General features: G+C 35.5%; 1 protein-coding gene across 1 annotated transcript in view; it reads right to left on the reverse strand.

Annotated features, from left to right (window-relative positions):
* LOC141325945 (protein quaking-B-like) overlaps positions 1-18,996 on the reverse strand; it is a 193,714-nt gene that overhangs the window by 104,630 nt on the left and 70,088 nt on the right. Inside the window, exon 3 of the mRNA XM_073834664.1 lies at positions 10,360-10,555. Within this exon, the coding sequence (XP_073690765.1) occupies positions 10,360-10,555 (196 nt within the window). The remainder of the gene's footprint in view (positions 1-10,359; positions 10,556-18,996) is intronic.

The following is an 18,996-nucleotide window of genomic DNA, read 5'->3' on the forward strand; positions in this document are numbered from 1 at the left end:
GTTTGGCTGTGAGCCCCCGCGGGCCCAAGATCCGGCCCACAAAATTAAACTGCAACACACAAACACACACATTTCACTCACTGCATCTGCGTCCAGATGGATTGATAAAACATACATACATGTAGACTTTGGCATTTGACAAGTCACCATTTGCATCAACAATACTATACTTTGTACATTTCATATTACTTTTGAATTTCTTCTCTATAGTGTAAAGTATTATGAAGCATTATTATGCAGGGAGCATCACACATAATAGTCTTAAGTTTCTGAAGTTATTAATAATGCAAACACACACACATATCACTCCTACTCTGTCTCCTGGTTGCTTATCGCACTCAGTACAAGAATTATAATTAGCATTTTTAAGCCGTTCATGGTTTTGCACCACAATATGTAGCTGATCTGATTCATCCTCATTCTCCTGTTTCTACTTTTAGGCCTTCCGGAGACAGTTTAGCAACACTCTCTGAAAAAAGGTATAAAAGCTGTCATTGCGGCGTTGACTTTTCAAAAGGCACTAAAATGTACCATTTAGGTACTAATATGTATACTTTAGGTAGTAATATGTACCTTTAAAGGATTAGTTCACCTAATAATTTAAATTCTGTCATTAATTACTCACACTGTAAAAAGTTTTCACCAGATTCAACTTAAAAACGTTCAGCAGCTGCCTTAAATTTTTAAGTTAAATCAGCTTAAAACTACAAGTCATTTTAACTTATTACAATAAAATGAGTTGATTTAACTTTTTAGTTGAAATGACTTAAGTTGATTTAACTTAACATTTTAAGGCAGCTGGTAAAAAGTTTTTAAGTTGAAACTGGTGAACACTTTTTACAGTGCACCCTCATGTCGTTCCAAACCCTTAAGACCTTTGTTCATCTATGGAACACAAATAAAGATATTTTTATGAAATCCAAGAGCTTTCTGACCCTTCATAGACAGCAACAACTGACATGTTCAAGGCCCAGAAAGGTAGTAAGGACATCGATAAAATTAGCTATAATTGTGAAAATTTGTCCCTATTCTCAAGTGTTACACATAAAAAAAGAAAAAAGCAGTGATAATTTTAAATATTATTACAATTTAAAAAGAACTGTATTCTATTTGAATAGGTTTTAAAATGTAATTTATTCCTGTTATGCAAAGCTGAATTTTCAGAATCATTACAGAAAAAAATATTATATATTTTTTTAATTTACACCATATTGTTATTCTACTGCTTCATTACTGATATATGTAATGCATTACTTTGAAAACATCAGTAGTTGTTAAAGAAATAAATACTTTTAAGCATTAAATTTGTCAAAAGTGACAGTAAATACATGTGTTATAGAATATTTCTGCTGCAAATATTGTTTCTTTTGAACTTTCTCAACAGAGAATCCTGAAAAAAAAATTACATAGCTTCATAAAATTATGCACTGCAAAATATGATTTTCTTCCTTAGCATGTTTTGTTTTCTAGTATAAATATCTAAAAAGTATTGAATCAGTTTTTTTTATATAAATTCTTGAATAAATGACATTTACTTGACAAGTAAAATGACTTAAGACATTATGTTTTGTTTTCTGGAAAAAAAAAATGCTCAAAACAAGCAAAAATATCTGCCAATGGGGCAAGAAAATAATTAATTTTAAGCAAAAACTAACTTTTTTTCAGAAAACAAGACATAATATCTTAAGTCATTTTAGTGGTTAAGTAAATGCATCCTGATTTAAGAATTTTTAGATATTTATACTAGAAAACTAGACAAAAACACTAAGGAATACAATCATTTTTTGCAGTGTGGTTGAACCACTGATGTCACATGGACTATTTTAACAATGTCCTTACTATCTTTCTGTGCCTTGAATGAGGTAGTTGTGTTGCTGTCTTATGCAGGGTGAGAAAGCTCTCGAATTTCATCAAAAATATCTTAATTTGTGTTTTCAAGATGAATGAAGGTCTTACGGGTTTGGAACGACATGAGGGTGAGTAATTAATGACAGAATTTTCATTTTTGGGTGAACTATATCTTTAAGGTACTAATATGCGCCCTTTAGGGACAAATAAGGTTACCGACCCAGTGACAGCTTTTGTAAATTTTTTTCTGAGAGTGAATGAATGGACAGTCTTTCAGTGTCTTGACCCTTACATTATATCCTGGAAATCCCTCCCCCAGCATCTCAGTGAAACTGTATCTCATCCACCTTCAGAACGCAATTGAAAACGCATCTGTTTACTCAGGGTTATTGAAATGTTTATGCATTGTCCTTGGGTTCATGAAAAGTGAGATATACAGTATATACAACATGAATGATGTTTTATGAGAAATCAAATGTGCCTTGATCTTTTGGCATGTAAGATGTCTTTGTATCATTAACACATCCTGCAAGTTTCATAAATAAAAAACATCCTCCTCATTTTAATCAAAGGATTTATTTAATCTGACTCCAAAACAGCTCGTTTGGATCTGAGGTTTAAGATGATATCACGCGGGCACAGACATTTGCATAAACACTGCCTCCACAGCAAGGCATCGACAAATAGTCATCTTCTCTTCACACAAGCTGAATGTGAGTGTCGTATCGGGTCAAAAGCAAATCGAAATTACAATCATCAGCCGCTATCTTGTCTAAACTGGATAAAGAGTATACAGACACATGTTTGCTATCTGACACAATCCATGCTTGAGTCACTCATCGACAGGACAAATGGAGTGAAAGAATGTTCGCTTTGACGCATTCGGTTTGAACAGCTCGTTCGTGTCTTTGTACAGATATCAGAAGGATCTCAACATAAGGAATAACTGGATAGTTTATTTTTAATGGCATCCCGGATCGTTTCAGAGTATTGTTCAGACTTCGGAGCATGTTGTTTTGTAAATGAGGCACAGTGTCCTCATTCACAAAGAAACATTTGTTGAAAGAGATCTGACTGCAGCTGCATCACAAACGGTAAGTAAATGGTTTCACAATGTTTTGTCTGGAATTTTTTTTTTCAAAACAATTACATGCAAAACAGGGCTTTGATGTTTCCTATGCAATGACATTATCCAATCATAACAGTGGTTGATTACTGACACGTCCCTAAAAACAGGTAGTTTCAGACAGAGGATCAAAATAAACGTTGAAAAAAAGATATTTTTTCTCACAAATATATATATATATAGGCAAAAAACTGAATTACTTATTAACATTGTAAATAACATATTAAAATAATTTGTTAAAAAAAAACACGTCATGACCCATTTAAATTATATCTGAGACATGAATACAGATATCGCTACAGGCCGATACACTGCAAAAAATGCTTTTCTTACTTAGATTTTTCCAGCCAAAATATCTACAATTCTTATATCAAGAAGGATTTTCTAGACGAGTACAAATTATTGCCTTGTTTTCAGAAAAAAAACAAGTCAAAATTAAGTGTGTTTTTGCTTGAAACAAGCAAAATAATCTGCCAATGGGGTAAAAAATAAAATCTTGTTTTCAGTTTGAAATAAGATTTTTTTTGCTTACCCCATTGGCAGATTATTTAGCTTTTTATGAGGAAAAACTCACTTAATATTTTTTTTACTTGTCTAGAAAATCCTTCTTGATTTAAAAATGTTTTAGATATTTTTGCTAGAAACAAGACAAAAAATCTAAGTAAGAAAAGCATTTTTTACAGTGTACTGTGTCCGCTGAGCCACTAAACCCATAACCTAATATACCTAGACTACAATGTATACTAATATATCATCTTATCTAAAATTCGATTGATATATTTTGGCCCCACATCAATATTGTGGCATTTTATCACTTTCCTTGAGCCCTGGTTAATTTCTGACCCAAGCTAAATTCAAAAGTGATCACAGATATGCAAGATGGTTTAAAGAGGGTGAACGAAATTCCCTGGGAGGTCTTTTATTTGAGCAGGCTGCCAAAGTGTTATCGTAGAGCTCATCAGCCGGGACTCAGACAATGTTCAGAGAGCAGCAGCCGATAGCCTCCCATATGTCAGCGCCTCCTCTGGGCCTCCGACAAGATAAGAGCCACCAATTATTCACCCTAATCGATCAGGTATATCAGCACTGACCCAAAGGCTGTCGGTGAAAGGCTCTGGCCCAGTCTGTACCCCCTGTCATGCTGGAGAACTGGAGAATTCATTTGTAAGTCGCTTTGGATAAAACTGTGTGTGAAAATAAGACCCTTCTTCCTCGGCTGGGATCATTTAGAGCCCTTTGAAGCTCCATTTAAACTGCATTTTGTAAGTTCAAACTCGGGGGCACCATAGAAGTCCATTATATGGAGAGAAATCCTGAAATGTTTTCCTCAAAAAAACACCATTTCTTTACGCCTGAAGATAGAAAGACATGAACATCTTGGATGACAAGGGGGTGAGTACATTATCTGAACTTTTGTTGCAAACATGCGAATATTGATTAGCACAACTGTTTTCATACAGATAATAATAGGAAATGTTTTCCCAGTTACTTTAGATTATGTAACTTGTAACTCAATAACCCCAAAGCAACAACTCTCAGTCATTTCCTCATACTTCATAATCTTGTGCACTGTTTGAAACTGTAAGTCATGCGATCACTATTTTAATCTTTATTTTTTAGGAAGTTTGCATGTTGCATCTTTTTTGGGCCTTTAGGGAACTCCATTCTAATACAGTCAGTGTGACGTGCAGCGGCAGTTTGTTTTGGAGGCATGCAGTCTTGCGTTCTGTAAAATCCCATTTGACACTACAGGCCTCCTGCTCTAATCAATAAGCCTTCGGGGTCCGCTTTATCAATGTGTTTGGTATTCCGACGCTACGCTCTTTTCACATGACTGACTCCATGCATAATCGACTACTGGTAAAACACAGTCACTGAGAATGTGTTTGTGCAGCTTTTATTTTTTTTATTTTGGCACCCTTCATCCCTGTCCAAGAGGCTTGCGGATATGAATGAAAAGAAGCAATTAAATTTTACTTGGAGGCACAAAGCACAAGGGCGTGTGTTACATTTGTATGCGAGTGCATTCACCCTTCAAATACAAGTTGTGTGTTTGTGTATGTGTGTGTCTGTGTGTTTATACTGGATGTACATAAAAAAGATGACTGTCACTCCATCTTTTTGTTCTTAATAAACCTATTATAATACACATATGACATCTTTTACATGCTAATAAATCATTGTTAAATGAAAGTGTCTAATGTCTTAGAACGCACAGTCAAGATTAACTCCACTGTTTGTTCATGTTATAAATATCAAACATTATCATTGTCAAAATGTTTATCCAGTAGTGTCCTGAAAAAAAGATCTCATCTTGATTAATCTTCCAGTAGATTTTTTTTTGCAGTGGTGTAATGCAACAACGTAATAATACTTTGTTACAGTACTTAAGTGTTTTTCTAGATGAATACTTTACTTGAGTTGTTATATTTATGTCAACTTTCACTTTTTTTTTGTTGTTTTAACGATGTGTGATCCAACATTATTGAGTACAGTCAAGCTTTTTTTTCGACTGGAAATTACCCTGATTCATTGGGAACAGCTGTTTTAATCAACTCAACAGGTGAAAAACAGAAGCTCTCTGCTGTTGGTTTGTGGACAGTCATGGCTAAGACAAAAAGAGCTCACTGAGGACCTGCGGCTGCGCATTGTGGCTGCTCACAAGTCAGGAAAGGGTTATAAGACCATATCTAAATGTTTTGAAGTTCCAGTGGCTACTGTGCAAAGTATTATTAAAAAATACAAGACGTTCTGCACTGTGAAAAATCTCAGAGGACCTGGTTGGAAGCCAAAAGTGACACCTGTGCTGGCCAGGAGGATAGTGAGAGAGGTAAAAAAGAATCCAAGGATCACCACCAAGACCATCCTGATGAATCTGGGCTCTGCTGGTGGCAACATCTCAAAGCAGACAGTCCAACGGACACTGCACACCGCTGGGTTCCACGGACGCAGACCAAGGAGGACACCACTTCTCCAGATAAGGCACACAAAAGCCCACTTGGCCTTTGCAAATGCTCATCTGGACAAAAAAAGAAGACTTCTGGTCTTCTGTTTTATGGTCAGATGAAACAAAAATTTAATTGTTTGGCCACAATGATGTAGCCTTCATTTCTTCAACCCTAAGAACACCATCCCCACTGTCAAACATGGTGGTGGGAACCTAATGTTTTGGGGGTGTTTTTCAGCCAGTGGACCAGGGAACCTAATCACAGTAAACGGCACCATGAAACAAGGAGCAATACATCAAAATTCTCAACAACAACATCAGGCAGTCTGCAGAGAAACTTGACCTTGGGCAGTGGACATTTCAGCGTGACAACAACCCAAAACACAGCAAAAGTGGTGAAGAAATGGTTAGCAGTCAAAAACATTAACGTTTTGCAGTGGCCCAGCCAGAGTCCTGACTTAAATCCAATTGAGAATCTGTGGAGGGAGCTAAAGATCAGGGTGATGGCAAGGAGACCCTCCAACCTGAAAGAGTTGGAGCTCATCGCTAAAGATGAATGGGCAAAAATACCAGTGCAGACATGCAAAAAGCTGGTCAGCAATTATAGGAAGTGTTTGATTGCTGTAATAGCCAATAAAGGCTTTTCTATTGATTATTGAGAAGGGTATGAATAATTTTGGACATGCCACTTTTTGTTCAAATGTAAATAAAAGCTGAGAAATATTTTTTTCCACAATGATGCCTCTTGTACATCGTCTTATTATCTTTTGGAAGAAGCCTGTGGCATTTGCTGTCAAAAAAAAAAAAAAAAAAATGCTGGTTGAATAAAATTAACTTTAAGTCAGAATTTGCCAGGGGTATGAATAATTTTGGGCTTGACTGTATATCATAAAACACACGGAGAGAGTGCACGCATACACTACGTGATTTAATCTATTAAAACACATTTAGAATCATCAACATTCAAGGCATTCTAAATTGTAGGTTGCAAAATGCATCTGTGTGTATTTTATATTTATATTATTTAATACAGTTTAACTATACTACATGAAGAGTGCCATTTTATCACAGCACTTGTGCGTTTCTGAGCAACACAGGATGTTTTTTCCTTCTTGAATAAATCAGCTTTTTGAACAAATCGGTTGAATGAATGATTCAGTGACGCACTCATTAACAGTCAAATGCTTCATTCCAGAATCAGATGACTCAGTTGAATCTCAATGACTCACTCTTTAACAGTGACTGATTTAATTTAACATTTCAACTGTTTTTTCATGTTTTAAATCATTTCAAATATCAGTATTCAACATTTTTGGGGAAAAAAAATGTATAGAAAGTGTTAAAACTGAACTCAATCTTGCTGCTCAAACTCTATAAACATTTTGTTTTTATAATTATTTGCATTCACTTGTACTTTTACTTTCAATACTTAAGTATTTTTAATATTATTTAAAAAAAACTTTTCATTCTTAAGAACAATAAATATCACATACTTTAAAACTTTTACTCAAGTAATATTCTATACAGTGACTTCAACTTCTACCAAAGTCATTTTCTGTTAAGATTTCTGTACTTTTACTTAAGTGTGGCGTTTAGGTACTTAATCCACCATTGATTTTTTTGTGTAATGGTAATGACATTTTTAGCATTTTTTTGGAAAAAAACGGGACAAGCCTTAAACTTGCTAACACAGCAACTTAGCTAGTAGACACATTCAGTTTAAATTGATAAAAATAAAAAGGAATGGATTGTTTCTGGCAGCCTGAGACGCTGGGAAAAGCTCTGGCAGCCCTACGGCCCTATATTCATTTAAAACATACTATACTAATATTCTAAAGTTCTTATGAACAAGTGCAAAGTGTAACTCAAAAGTCTTTAAAAATCTAAAAACTATAAAATCTCATAAAACTTATCCAACATGCCTCATCTTTTAAACATTTAATAATGAATTCAGTCGGTTCATTAGTGGATAAACATCAAAGTAAATGTCATCTAATTCTGAAGATATTCATAAAGATGACATTAAACAGGCTTCGCATCACATTTAATTGTTGATATCTGACATACTAAAATGCAATAGTATCCACCCACTTTTTCAGCGGTATTTTAAGCATTTTCATGTTTTCATAAACATAATTAATGAGAAAATAATACTTTTATTTAGCAAGCATGCTATATACAGTGGGTACGGAAAGTATTCAGACCCCCTTAAATGTTTCACTCTTTGTTATATTGCAGCCATTTGCTGAAATCATTTAAGTTCATTTTTTTCCTCATTAATGTACACACAGCACCCCATATTGACAGAAAAACACAGAATTGTTGACATTTTTGCAGATTTATTAAAAAGAGAAACTGAAATATCACATGGCCCTAAATATTCAGACCCTTTGCTGTGACACTCATATATTTAACTCAGGTGCTGTCCATTTCTTCTGATCATCCTTGAGATGGTTCTACACCTTCATTTGAGTCCAGCTGTGTTTGATTATACTGATTGGACTTGATTAGGAAAGCCACACACCTGTCTATATAAGACCTTACAGCTCACAGTGCATGTCAGAGCAAATGAGAATCATGAGGTCAAAGGAACTGCCTGAAGAGCTCAGAGACAGAATTGTGGCAAGGCACAGATCTGGTCAAGGTTACAAAAAAATTTCTACTGCACTTAAGGTTCCTAAGAGCACAGTGGCCTCCATAATCCTTAAATTGAAGACGTTTGGGACAACCAGAACCCTTCCTAGAGCTGGCCATCTGGCCAAACTGAGCTATCGGGGGAGAAGAGCCTTGGTGAGAGAGGTAAAGAAGAACCCAAAGATCACTGTGGCTGAGCTCCAGAGATGCAGTCTAGAGATGGGAGAAAGTTGTAGAAAGTCAACCATCACTGCGGCCCTCCACCAGTCGGGGCTTTATGGCAGAGTGGCCCGACGGAAGCCTCTCCTCAGTGCAAGACACATGAAAACCCGCATGGAGTTTGCTAAAAAAACACCTGAAGGACTCCAAGAGAAAATAAGATTCTCTGGTCTGATGAGACCAAGATAGAACTTTTTGGCCTTAATTCTAAATGGTATGTGTGGAGAAAACCAGGCACTGCTCAGCACCTGTCCAATACAGTCCCAACAGTGAAGCATGGTGTTGGCAGCATCATGCTGTGGGGGTGTTTTTCAGCTGCAGGAAAAGATGAAAGCGGCCAAGTACAGGGATATCCTGGACGAAAACCTTCTCCAGAGTGCTCAGGACCTCAGACTGGGCCAAAGGTTTACCATCCAACAAGGCAATGACCCTAAGCACACAGCTAAAAGAACGAAGGAGTGGCTTCACAACAACTCTGTGACTGTTCTTGAATGGCCCAGCCAGAGCCCTGACTTAAACCCAATTGAGCATCTCTGGAGAGACCTAAAAATGGCTCTCTACCAACGTTTACCATCCAACCTGACAGAACTGGAGAGGATCTGCAAGGAGGAATGGCAGAGGATCCCCAAATCCAGGTGTGAAAAACTTGTTGCATCTTTCCCAAAAAGACTCATGGCTGTATTAGATCAAAAGGGTGCTTCTACTAAATACTGAGCAAAGGGTCTGAATACTGAGGACCATGTGATATTTCAGTTTTTCTTTTTTAATAAATCTGCAAAAATGTCAACAATTCTGTGTTTTTCTGTCAATATGGGGTGCTGTGTGTACATTAATGAGGAAAAAAAATGAACTTAAATGATTTCAGCAAATGGCTGCAATATAACAAAGAGTGAAACATTTAAGGGGGTCTGAATACTTTCCATTACCCACTGTATGTAATTTATTCCTGTGATGGCAAAACTGAATTTCTAGCAACCACATTTTTTTTGTTTAATATTTTTCTCGAATCCATGGCACACTACCATTTAAAATAGTTGGGTAAGATTAAAAAATAACACTTTAATTAATTTAAAATAAATGCTGTTCTTTTGAACTTTATATGCATCAAAGTATCCTTTCACTTTTTTTTTTTTTTTTTTGGAAAAACAAAAAACAATTTGTTTTTATGCTTAAACCCTTTTTCATCTTTGACCCATATATAAAGGGAAAAAAGATGATACACTCCCTACAAGTTACTTGATATTTATATACATATGAGCCTGTCTGGAAAATGCCCTCATGGACTGCCACTGGAAATAACAAGTCCTTTCAGAAGCCAAGCCAGCACAAAGGTCATGTATGTTCAGAGCCGTTGTCGCTATGTGATGGAAAACTGCTCGGTATATCAAATCAAAGTCTTTTCTTCAGGCCTGCACAGGCGAATTTCCAAGGTGCCCTTGGAGATTGAGTAATCAGCGCGAGAGACTCCAGAAGGAACGGCTTCACTCCGAAAGCAGCAGGCGCAAATTATACATCCGCCGTCTCCCCGCTGTATTCACACATCTGCCGGGATTACACACACAGCTCTCCGTAGCGGCTCACAGACGGTCGGATGACCTCCGCTCTCCGTCTGGATTATGTGACGCTCGGGCCTGGTGAGAGCACTTGAACACAGACACATACGGACGGACCTGAAAAAACTCGCCTTTACTCAGCTGTTGGGTTTCAGAGATGCTGGCGGGTATCCCCTGATGGGAAAAATCTGCTGCAGTGTCCTTCACATATAGTGATTTGAGCTCGGACTAAACACGAAACTAGAAAATCTCATCAAACTTATCCAACACGCCTCATCTTTTAAACATTTAATCATGAATTCAGTGGGTAACCATCTAAGTCAATATATCATCTAAATCTGAAGCTATTCATAAAGATGACATTAAACAGTAAAAGCATCACATTTAATTGTTCACATATGACATATATTGAAAACTCACTTTCAGCGGTATTTAGTATCTTGGTTCCAGGGGTATTTAATGTTTTTTTTTATAAAATGAAAAAAAATATATAAAAAAAACTAAAAAAGTGACTCATTCCACAAAGAATAGCAAATTACATCTTTTTTTTTTTTTTACAAAAAATATTTTTCTCAAAACCATACACTACCATTCAAAAGATTAAAAAGATTTAAAATAATAATGATAATAATAATAATAGACACTTTTAAATTTATCAGAGTATCCTGAAACAAATGTATCATGTATTTCACCAAAAAAAAATATATATTCAGCTCTGCCATCACAAGAATAAATTACATAAACAGCATGTTGGGTTTACATGTTTTATGGGGACATTCCATAGGCGTAATGGTTTTTATACTGTACAAACCATACTTTCTATCGCCCTACACCTACCCTACACCTAAACCTAGCCCTCACAGGAGTTTGTATACACTTTTACTTACTCAAAAAAATGATTTATAAGCCTGTTTCCTCATGGGACCTGAGAAATGTCCCCACAAGGTCAAAATCTACTGGTATTCCTATCCTTGTGGGGACATTTGGTCCCCACAACGTGATGAATACCAGGTACACACACACACACACACACACACACACACACACACACACACACATATATATATATATATCATACATATGGCATATATACACACTGCCACTCAAAAGTTTGGGATCAACCATCTTTAATGGTTTTTAAAAAATGCTGCTCATCAAGGCTGCATTTATTTGATGAAAAATACAGAAAAAACTGTAATAATGTGAAATATTATTTCAATTTAAAATAACTGTTTTCTATGTGAATATATTTTAAAAATGTAATTTATTCCTGTGTTACACAAGTAGAATTTTCTGCACCATTACAGCTTTGCATCACAGGAATGAATTATATTTTAAAATATAGAACACCATTTTAAACTGTAATAATATTTTACAATATTAATTTTTTTTTTGGCCAAGTAAATTCAGCCTTGATGAGCATTCTTTAAAAATATATTTAAAATCTTACTGATAAATATAACGCAGAACAAATATCGTTCTTCTTTAGCACATTATGAATGAAGACTGGAGTAATGATGCAGTAAATTCAGCTTTAAATCAGAAGAATAAACTACATTTAAACATATATTTAAATAGAAAACATAATTTTAAATCGTAATAATATTTCACAATATACAAGTTTTGTGTCAAATAAATGCAGCCTTAGTAAACATAAGACACTTCTTTTGAAAGCATTATAAAATCGTTTGCATGGTAATCTTGCATTCATACTTTTAGATACAAATAAATAAAAGTTATATACAAATATTATATAAATAATACATTTATATAAGTTCCAGGTTAATATGCTATAAATTTGAGAAGTTGAATGGGATTTTGCCTGGAACTCTTTTTTGTAGTGAGAAATAATGCAGTAATGCAAGATGGACCTGACCTGGATTTGACTGGATTGAGAGTGAAGAGGGTAAAAAGGGTAAACATGTTATTTTCTCACAAAAAGTTGTTTCAGGGACAAAAAGTAGATTTCAATATAAAACGCACTGATGAATCAGCCTGAGTCATCCAGATCAGGGACGTTTATTAAGAAAATAAATGGGGTCAATTTGGATTACCAAATAGGACAAAAACTGTTTTGAGAATGCGAACGTTTGATTCTGAAGGCTTACACTCCCATTTCACAAACACTGCTGGCGTATATCCCATTAGTCTGTCTCCCAAAAAAGACAAAAAGCAGGAAGTGAAGCCGCCACACACAGACTCTACGTCTGCTCAAGCACAGCGCACAGCAAAAGCGTAAGTGACAGCAGCGTCTCGCCTACCTGAATGGATGCAACACTTCCCCACCTCTCAACTCACCGGCTGTCACCCGAAGCTCTCCTATCAAACACACACAATCTCGCTCTCTTGTACCTGCGCCTTTTGTGTGGGCCTGCTCCTGCTGCGCGTCTCACAAAGCTCCTTTGATGCTTTGATGAATGTCTGCATGCGAGTGTGTGAAAAGGGCTGTGTGAGTGTCTAGGTGTGTTCTTGTAGAGAGTGACGAGAAGAAAAGATGAATTAAATTTTCATCTTCCTCGCTGTCAGGTGATGTCAGGGCAATGGATGGAGGCCGATGCGCCGAACATATTTGCTTGCGTGAATAGGTTAGCTTGAGATGTGTCTGTTTGTGTGGGAGGTGCTGTCTGTGTGATGCTGAACAGAAGTGAGGATGCATGGGCCACTGTGAACTAACTAAAGTATGTCAGTGTGAACTCTTAAAAATAAAGGCATCAGGCATCAGTGATTCCATAAAGAACATTTAACATCCATGGAAAATTTACATCACACTATTAAAATGTTCTTCTTTTACGCTTTGTTCAATAAAGGATCTTCACTCTTAACAAAAAATTTCAAAATATGGGGTTTTCACAGTGATGCCATTGAAGAGCCAATTTTTTTGGTTCCTCAAAGAACCTCTCAGTGAGCAGTTCTTAAAAGAACCAATATTTTCCTAGTGTAAACATTTTATTAATTAAAAGAGCCTTTCAAGGTTCTTTTTGGCATTCACTCTTAAAAATAAAGGTTCTAAAGGGTTGTTTTTGCAGAGATGCCATAGAAGAACCATTTTTGGTTCCCCAAGGAACCTTTCAGTGAACAGTACTTAAACAAAAGCATTTTGAAGAACATTTTTCGACTTTAAAGAACCTTTTCTGCATTTGAAAGGCTCTATGGATGTTCAAGATTCTTCATGGAATTATCAATGTGCCGAACCAAACAAGATTTCAAATTTTTTGGTTCCACAAAAAACCTTTAACATGCACAGAACATTTATATCACACTCAAGGTAAAGGTAAATGAAGAAAAAAATTGGCTCTTTGAAGAACTGTTTACTGAAAGGTCTTTTGAGGAACCCATAACGGTCCTCCATGGTATCACTGTGAAAACCCCCATTCATTAAGTAGAGTGTGGCGGCCCGCCACAGTTTCATAATAAACCGAAAATATATTCATAATAATCATTTTAACATAAAATGTCTTTAACGTTGTGTTTCGTGCCATCCTTCAAACGAACTAAGCGTAATTATGGCGTTATCCTCTCATCAAGTCTGTTTGCGCTGCTTGTTTCAAAGCGAAACGCGTTTAATTTATTTACTCATTTATTTTACATTGAAATTGTTTTACAATATATGGCTATAATAATAATATAAAATTGTTATTATTATTATTATATTCTAATTAGTTTGGCTTCCAAATTCACCAGTGTGAGTTTAAATTAGACTGAGACACTAGATTATTAATTAATGTGAAGAAAAAATGGCTCTTTTAAGCTTTGTTCACTGAAGGTTCTTCACTCTTAAAAATAAATGTTTTAAATATAGGGTTTTCACAGTGATGCCATTAAAGGACCAATTTTTTGGTTCCTCAAAGAACCTTTCAGTGAAAAGTTCTTAAAAGAACCATTATTTTCTTAGTGCGAAGAACAATTTTATATATCAAAAGACCCCTTTTCAACTATATATATAAAATAAAATGTCAAATGGAAAGGTTTTATGGATGTTCAAGGTTCTTCATGTAACCATTGATGCCAACCACAAATCTTTATTTTTAAGAATGTTGTATCGCTGTAAAAAAACATTTTTAGAGACCTTATCTTTAAAATATTAGTCTACACTCTTAAAAATAAAGGTTCCAAAGAGTTGTTTTTGCAGAAATGGCAATAGAAGGACCATTTTTGGTTCCCCAAAGAACCATTATTTAGTGAACAGTACTTAACATAAGCATTTTGAAGAACATTTTAAAAATCTAAATATTTTTCGACTATAAAGAACCTTTTCTGCATTTGAAAGGTTCCATGGATGTTCAAGGTTCTTAATGGAACCATCAATGCCGATAAAGAACCTTTATTTTTTGTTGATGGTTCCACAAAAAACCTTTAACATCCATGGAACATTTATATCACACTCAACTTTTAGATTTTTTAATTCATGTGAAGAAAAAATGGCTCTTTTAAGCTTTGTTCACTGAAGGAACCTTTAACATCCATGTAACATTTACATCGCACTCAAGGTTCTTTATAATGAAAAAAGCCTCTTCAGATTATTGAAGGAAAAAATTACTCTTTTAAGAACTGTACACTCAATAAGACACTTTTCCCACTATAAAGCACCTTTTGTCCAATGGAAAGGTTTTATGGCTGTTAAAGGTTCTCTATGAAACCATTGATGCCGAAAATGAACCTCTATTGTTATGGTATCGCTGTGAAAGTCCCCTTTTGGAAAATTTGTCTTTAAAAGTATTAGTCTACACTCTTAAATATCAAGGCTATTTTTTAGCATCGATGGTTCCATTAATGGAACTTTCCGTTACACAAAAGGTTCTTTATAATGGAAAAAGGTTCCTTGGATCACTAAAATGGTTCTTTTAAGAACTGTTCACTGAAAGATTCTCTTTCACCCAAATGTTTCTTCAGTGGCATCACTGTGAAAACCCCTTTCTGGAGGCTTTATCTTCCATTAAACCATTTATCTTCCATTAAACCATTTCTGTGGGTCTGTTGAGTGATCAGGGTAGCAGTTGCGTCCTCAGTTGGGTCACAGTCAACATTCTCTTCCTTTTTAAATCCCACTCAACCCTTCTCAACACATGCTGGACCACAGGACCGAAGACAGTTTGTTTGGTGAGCATCTTGGCAAAGCAAAATACATTACATTTACGAAAGGGACGTCTCTCTTGGCTTAAATGGATAAGTCTACCCAATTGGCATTCATTCTTGTATGACTTCTGACCAATCACAATGATTTTTAGTGAATAAATTCTGGTCAGTTCCTCAAACAAAACTATCATATGACTTCAGAATATAGTGCATGAGTCATACGGGATAATGTTATAATATTTCCATGGTGTTTCTTTTCTACTTTTTGAGGCTGCAAAGAATCAGGTCATTGTATGCCTTCATGGAATGAATGTTCTTAAAAAATATGTTCTTTTGTGTTTCACTGAAGAAATAAGTCATCTTTGGAACAATATAATGATACATAAATGATGACTTAAAGGGATAGTTCACCCAGAAATGAAAACTCCGGGCCCTGTGTCTGCAGCACCGCTATTTTTACTATGTCCTTACTACCTTTTAGGGCCTTGAACGTGTCAGTTGTGTCACTGTCTATGGAGGGTCAGAAAGCTCTTGGATTTCCTCAAAAATATCTTCATTTTGTTCCAAAACTGAACAAAGGTCTTACTGGTTTGGAACGACATGAGGGTGAGCAATTAATTACCAAATCTGAACCCTTTCAAAGTAAAATTCCAAAATAAATCCCAACATACAAATGTATCATAATTTACTTCTGCTCATTGTGTTCCAAACCTACTTTTGTAGGTTTTTCTTAAAAAAAAAAAAAAACACAGCTGAATATATTTCAATGAAACCACCAGTCCATCAAAGTCCATTACAACAAAACTATGATTCTTCAAAAAGTTCATTAAAAAAAATCACATCCAAACATTAATCAATGCACATACATAAAGCACATAAAATACGGTAAAAATAAGCTTAAACATGCTTGAGAGATGAAGAATTAGATTACTTTTACAACGTCTTTATGAACTTTTTGAAGCAACAAAGTTTCGGTTGCATGAACTTTCAAAAGAAGGACAGAAATGACCTGTTTTGAAGCTGCATGAAAGTCTCATGGGTTCGGAATGAAAAGAGGATGAGTAAATCATGACAGAATCTTCAACTATCATTTATAGAGCACTACACTTTTAAAAATAAAGGTGCTTTAAAAGGTTCTTCACAGCAATGCTATAGAAGAACCATTTTTGGTTCCACAAAGATTACCATTCAGGCAAAAAGGTTCTTTAAACAACCACCTCTTTCTTAACTTTTTATAATCTGAAGAACCTTCTTTCACCGCAAAGAACCTTTTGTGAACCTGAAAGGTTCTTCAGATGTTAAAGGTTCTTTATGGAACCATTTAGAAAAAAAGTTCTTTAAGGCATCCTGAAGCACCTTTATTTTTAAGAGTATATTTTCCATATGGAGTTGGAACATATAACACTTCCATTAGTAATTCTTAATTCTTTTTCACAAAATCTAAAACAAAATCAGATTCTTATTTATCTCTTGTAAGCAAAAGACCCCATTCTTCTCATCCTTGTCTTTTATACAGTTTCTGAAGAAATCTCAACAGTGCTCATATTTACTGCGATTAAAAGGCAGAGATTTGACAGCTCTATATTCTGTCAACAGTTTCATTCATTTTATGCCTACTGAGGAAAACAGCAACATCTGTGACAAAGTTGACACTTGAAACTGAGAACTCCATGAAGTCTCTTGAGAAAGAGTAACCTCAGAGCAATAAAACCTCCTCTAGGTTCAGTTAGCAGCCCAAACCACCACAGCAAACCACAATCCACACCATTTCTAAATTTAAAACATTACAAACTGTCTGATCGTTTCAAGTCATTCATAAATTCAAACATGAGCGCTAGCCGTAATCATATCACCAGGCCTTTTCCCCACTAAAAATTCCGTCTATATCTGGAAGCGTGCGCGGAAAAGCAACGGCTAAAGACAGCTTGACTTATCTGCCTCATTGGCGTACACCTTACCTCAGCTCTTTAGTGCTCTGGCACCCAAACCAAAAGCCACATAAAAAAGCACCGGGCTTTAATGGAATCTCTAATATCTGCTGTTCAAGGCTGGGGCCTATTTACTCATTCTGCACAGTGGAGATTAAGTGTGTTTTCCATCAGCTACAATAAAATAGGCAGCGGGGACATAATTAGGGCCGTTTAAGACAGAGCGCATGCGAGTCTGCCAGAGACCGGGAGTGATGGCATTATCTTATGAAGATAAACGAGTCGGCTCTGGTAATAGGCAAATTAATTATTGCATGGCTTCTAATAGCACTGCGCTCTGATTCCCTGCTGCAGGATGTCTTTTGTTTTCATTATTGTGCAGGACAAGGGGAGGGGAAGGAGGGCGCATCTCTCCTCCGAGAGGAAGAGAGACGTCTAACCGCGTGTATGCTTCCATATCTACAACACTTGATCTCAAATGTTTTATCACAGCTTCCTGTGCTGATGATCCGTGAGTGGTATTGATTGGCCGAGTCCCTTGAGGTTGTCTAATTTCACTCTGTTTGAGTGTGTGCGTATGCTGGGTTTATGTCCACCGGGGTTTATGGAAGCCAGTCCAAATTACTTAGACATTGCATTGCTACCAGCATTAAAGAAATTCTGAATGGGTATGAAAATTCTCTCATCATTTCCTCACCTGAATGCCATTATAAACCCAACTTTCTTTTCTTCCATGGAACACAAAAGCTAGTAGTTGTTTTCCTTGCAATTACAGTGAATGAAGATTTAAAAAAGGATGGAAAAGCACTATAAAGGTATCGTACAAGTAGTTCATATGACTAGAGGGCTATTTGCCAAAGCTCCTGAAAGCCACACAATAGCTTTGTGTGAAACAGACTGAAATTTACACAATTAGTCGCCTCAGCTACACTCTTAAAAATAAAGGTGCTTCACAACTTTTTGTTTCAGGAAAGTGAAAGAAGGTTCTTCAGATTATGAAAAGGGAAGAAAGAGATGGTTCTTTAAAGAACTTTTGACAAAATGGTTCTTCGTGGAACCAAACATTGTTCTTCTATGGCATCGCTGTAAAGAACCTTTTAAAGCACCTTTATTTTTAAGAGTGTAGAGGAGATGAGAAAATTAAGAGTTAAGAACGAGACGTATGTCTCCATTTGTTCTCCTTTTAATCTTCAAAAAAGGAAAGAGAAAAAAAAGTTTGTTTTCTGATTTTCTGTTTTCTGGTACTTACTGATTATGAAATATACTATGATACATATTAATTTTTTTAAGCAGAGGTATGTGCATGTCAGAGTTAGCTATTTTAAAATATCTAAAACAAAAAAGTCCCTATTTTTTTAAAGGAAAGTAATTCAATCAATGAGTGGATTGAGAGTGTTTAACATAAAGAACATAAAGAAAAAACCTTATGAAAATGTTAATACTTAATGTTTGTATTTTAATTTATATTGGTTCCACATATATATATTCTTGTTTTTAAAAGAAGTCTCTTCTGCTTTTATATTTTAAACATAAAATTTTGAAATATATATATATATATTTATTTAAAATAGCTGTTTTCTATTTGATTATAATTTAAAATATCATTTATTCCTGTGATTTCAGCTTTTTCAGATTTTTAGCATCATTACTCCTGTCACATGAACCTTC

This window comes from Garra rufa, chromosome 2 (assembly GCF_049309525.1).
Source record: "Garra rufa chromosome 2, GarRuf1.0, whole genome shotgun sequence".
Classification (NCBI taxonomy): Eukaryota; Metazoa; Chordata; class Actinopteri; order Cypriniformes; family Cyprinidae; genus Garra; species Garra rufa.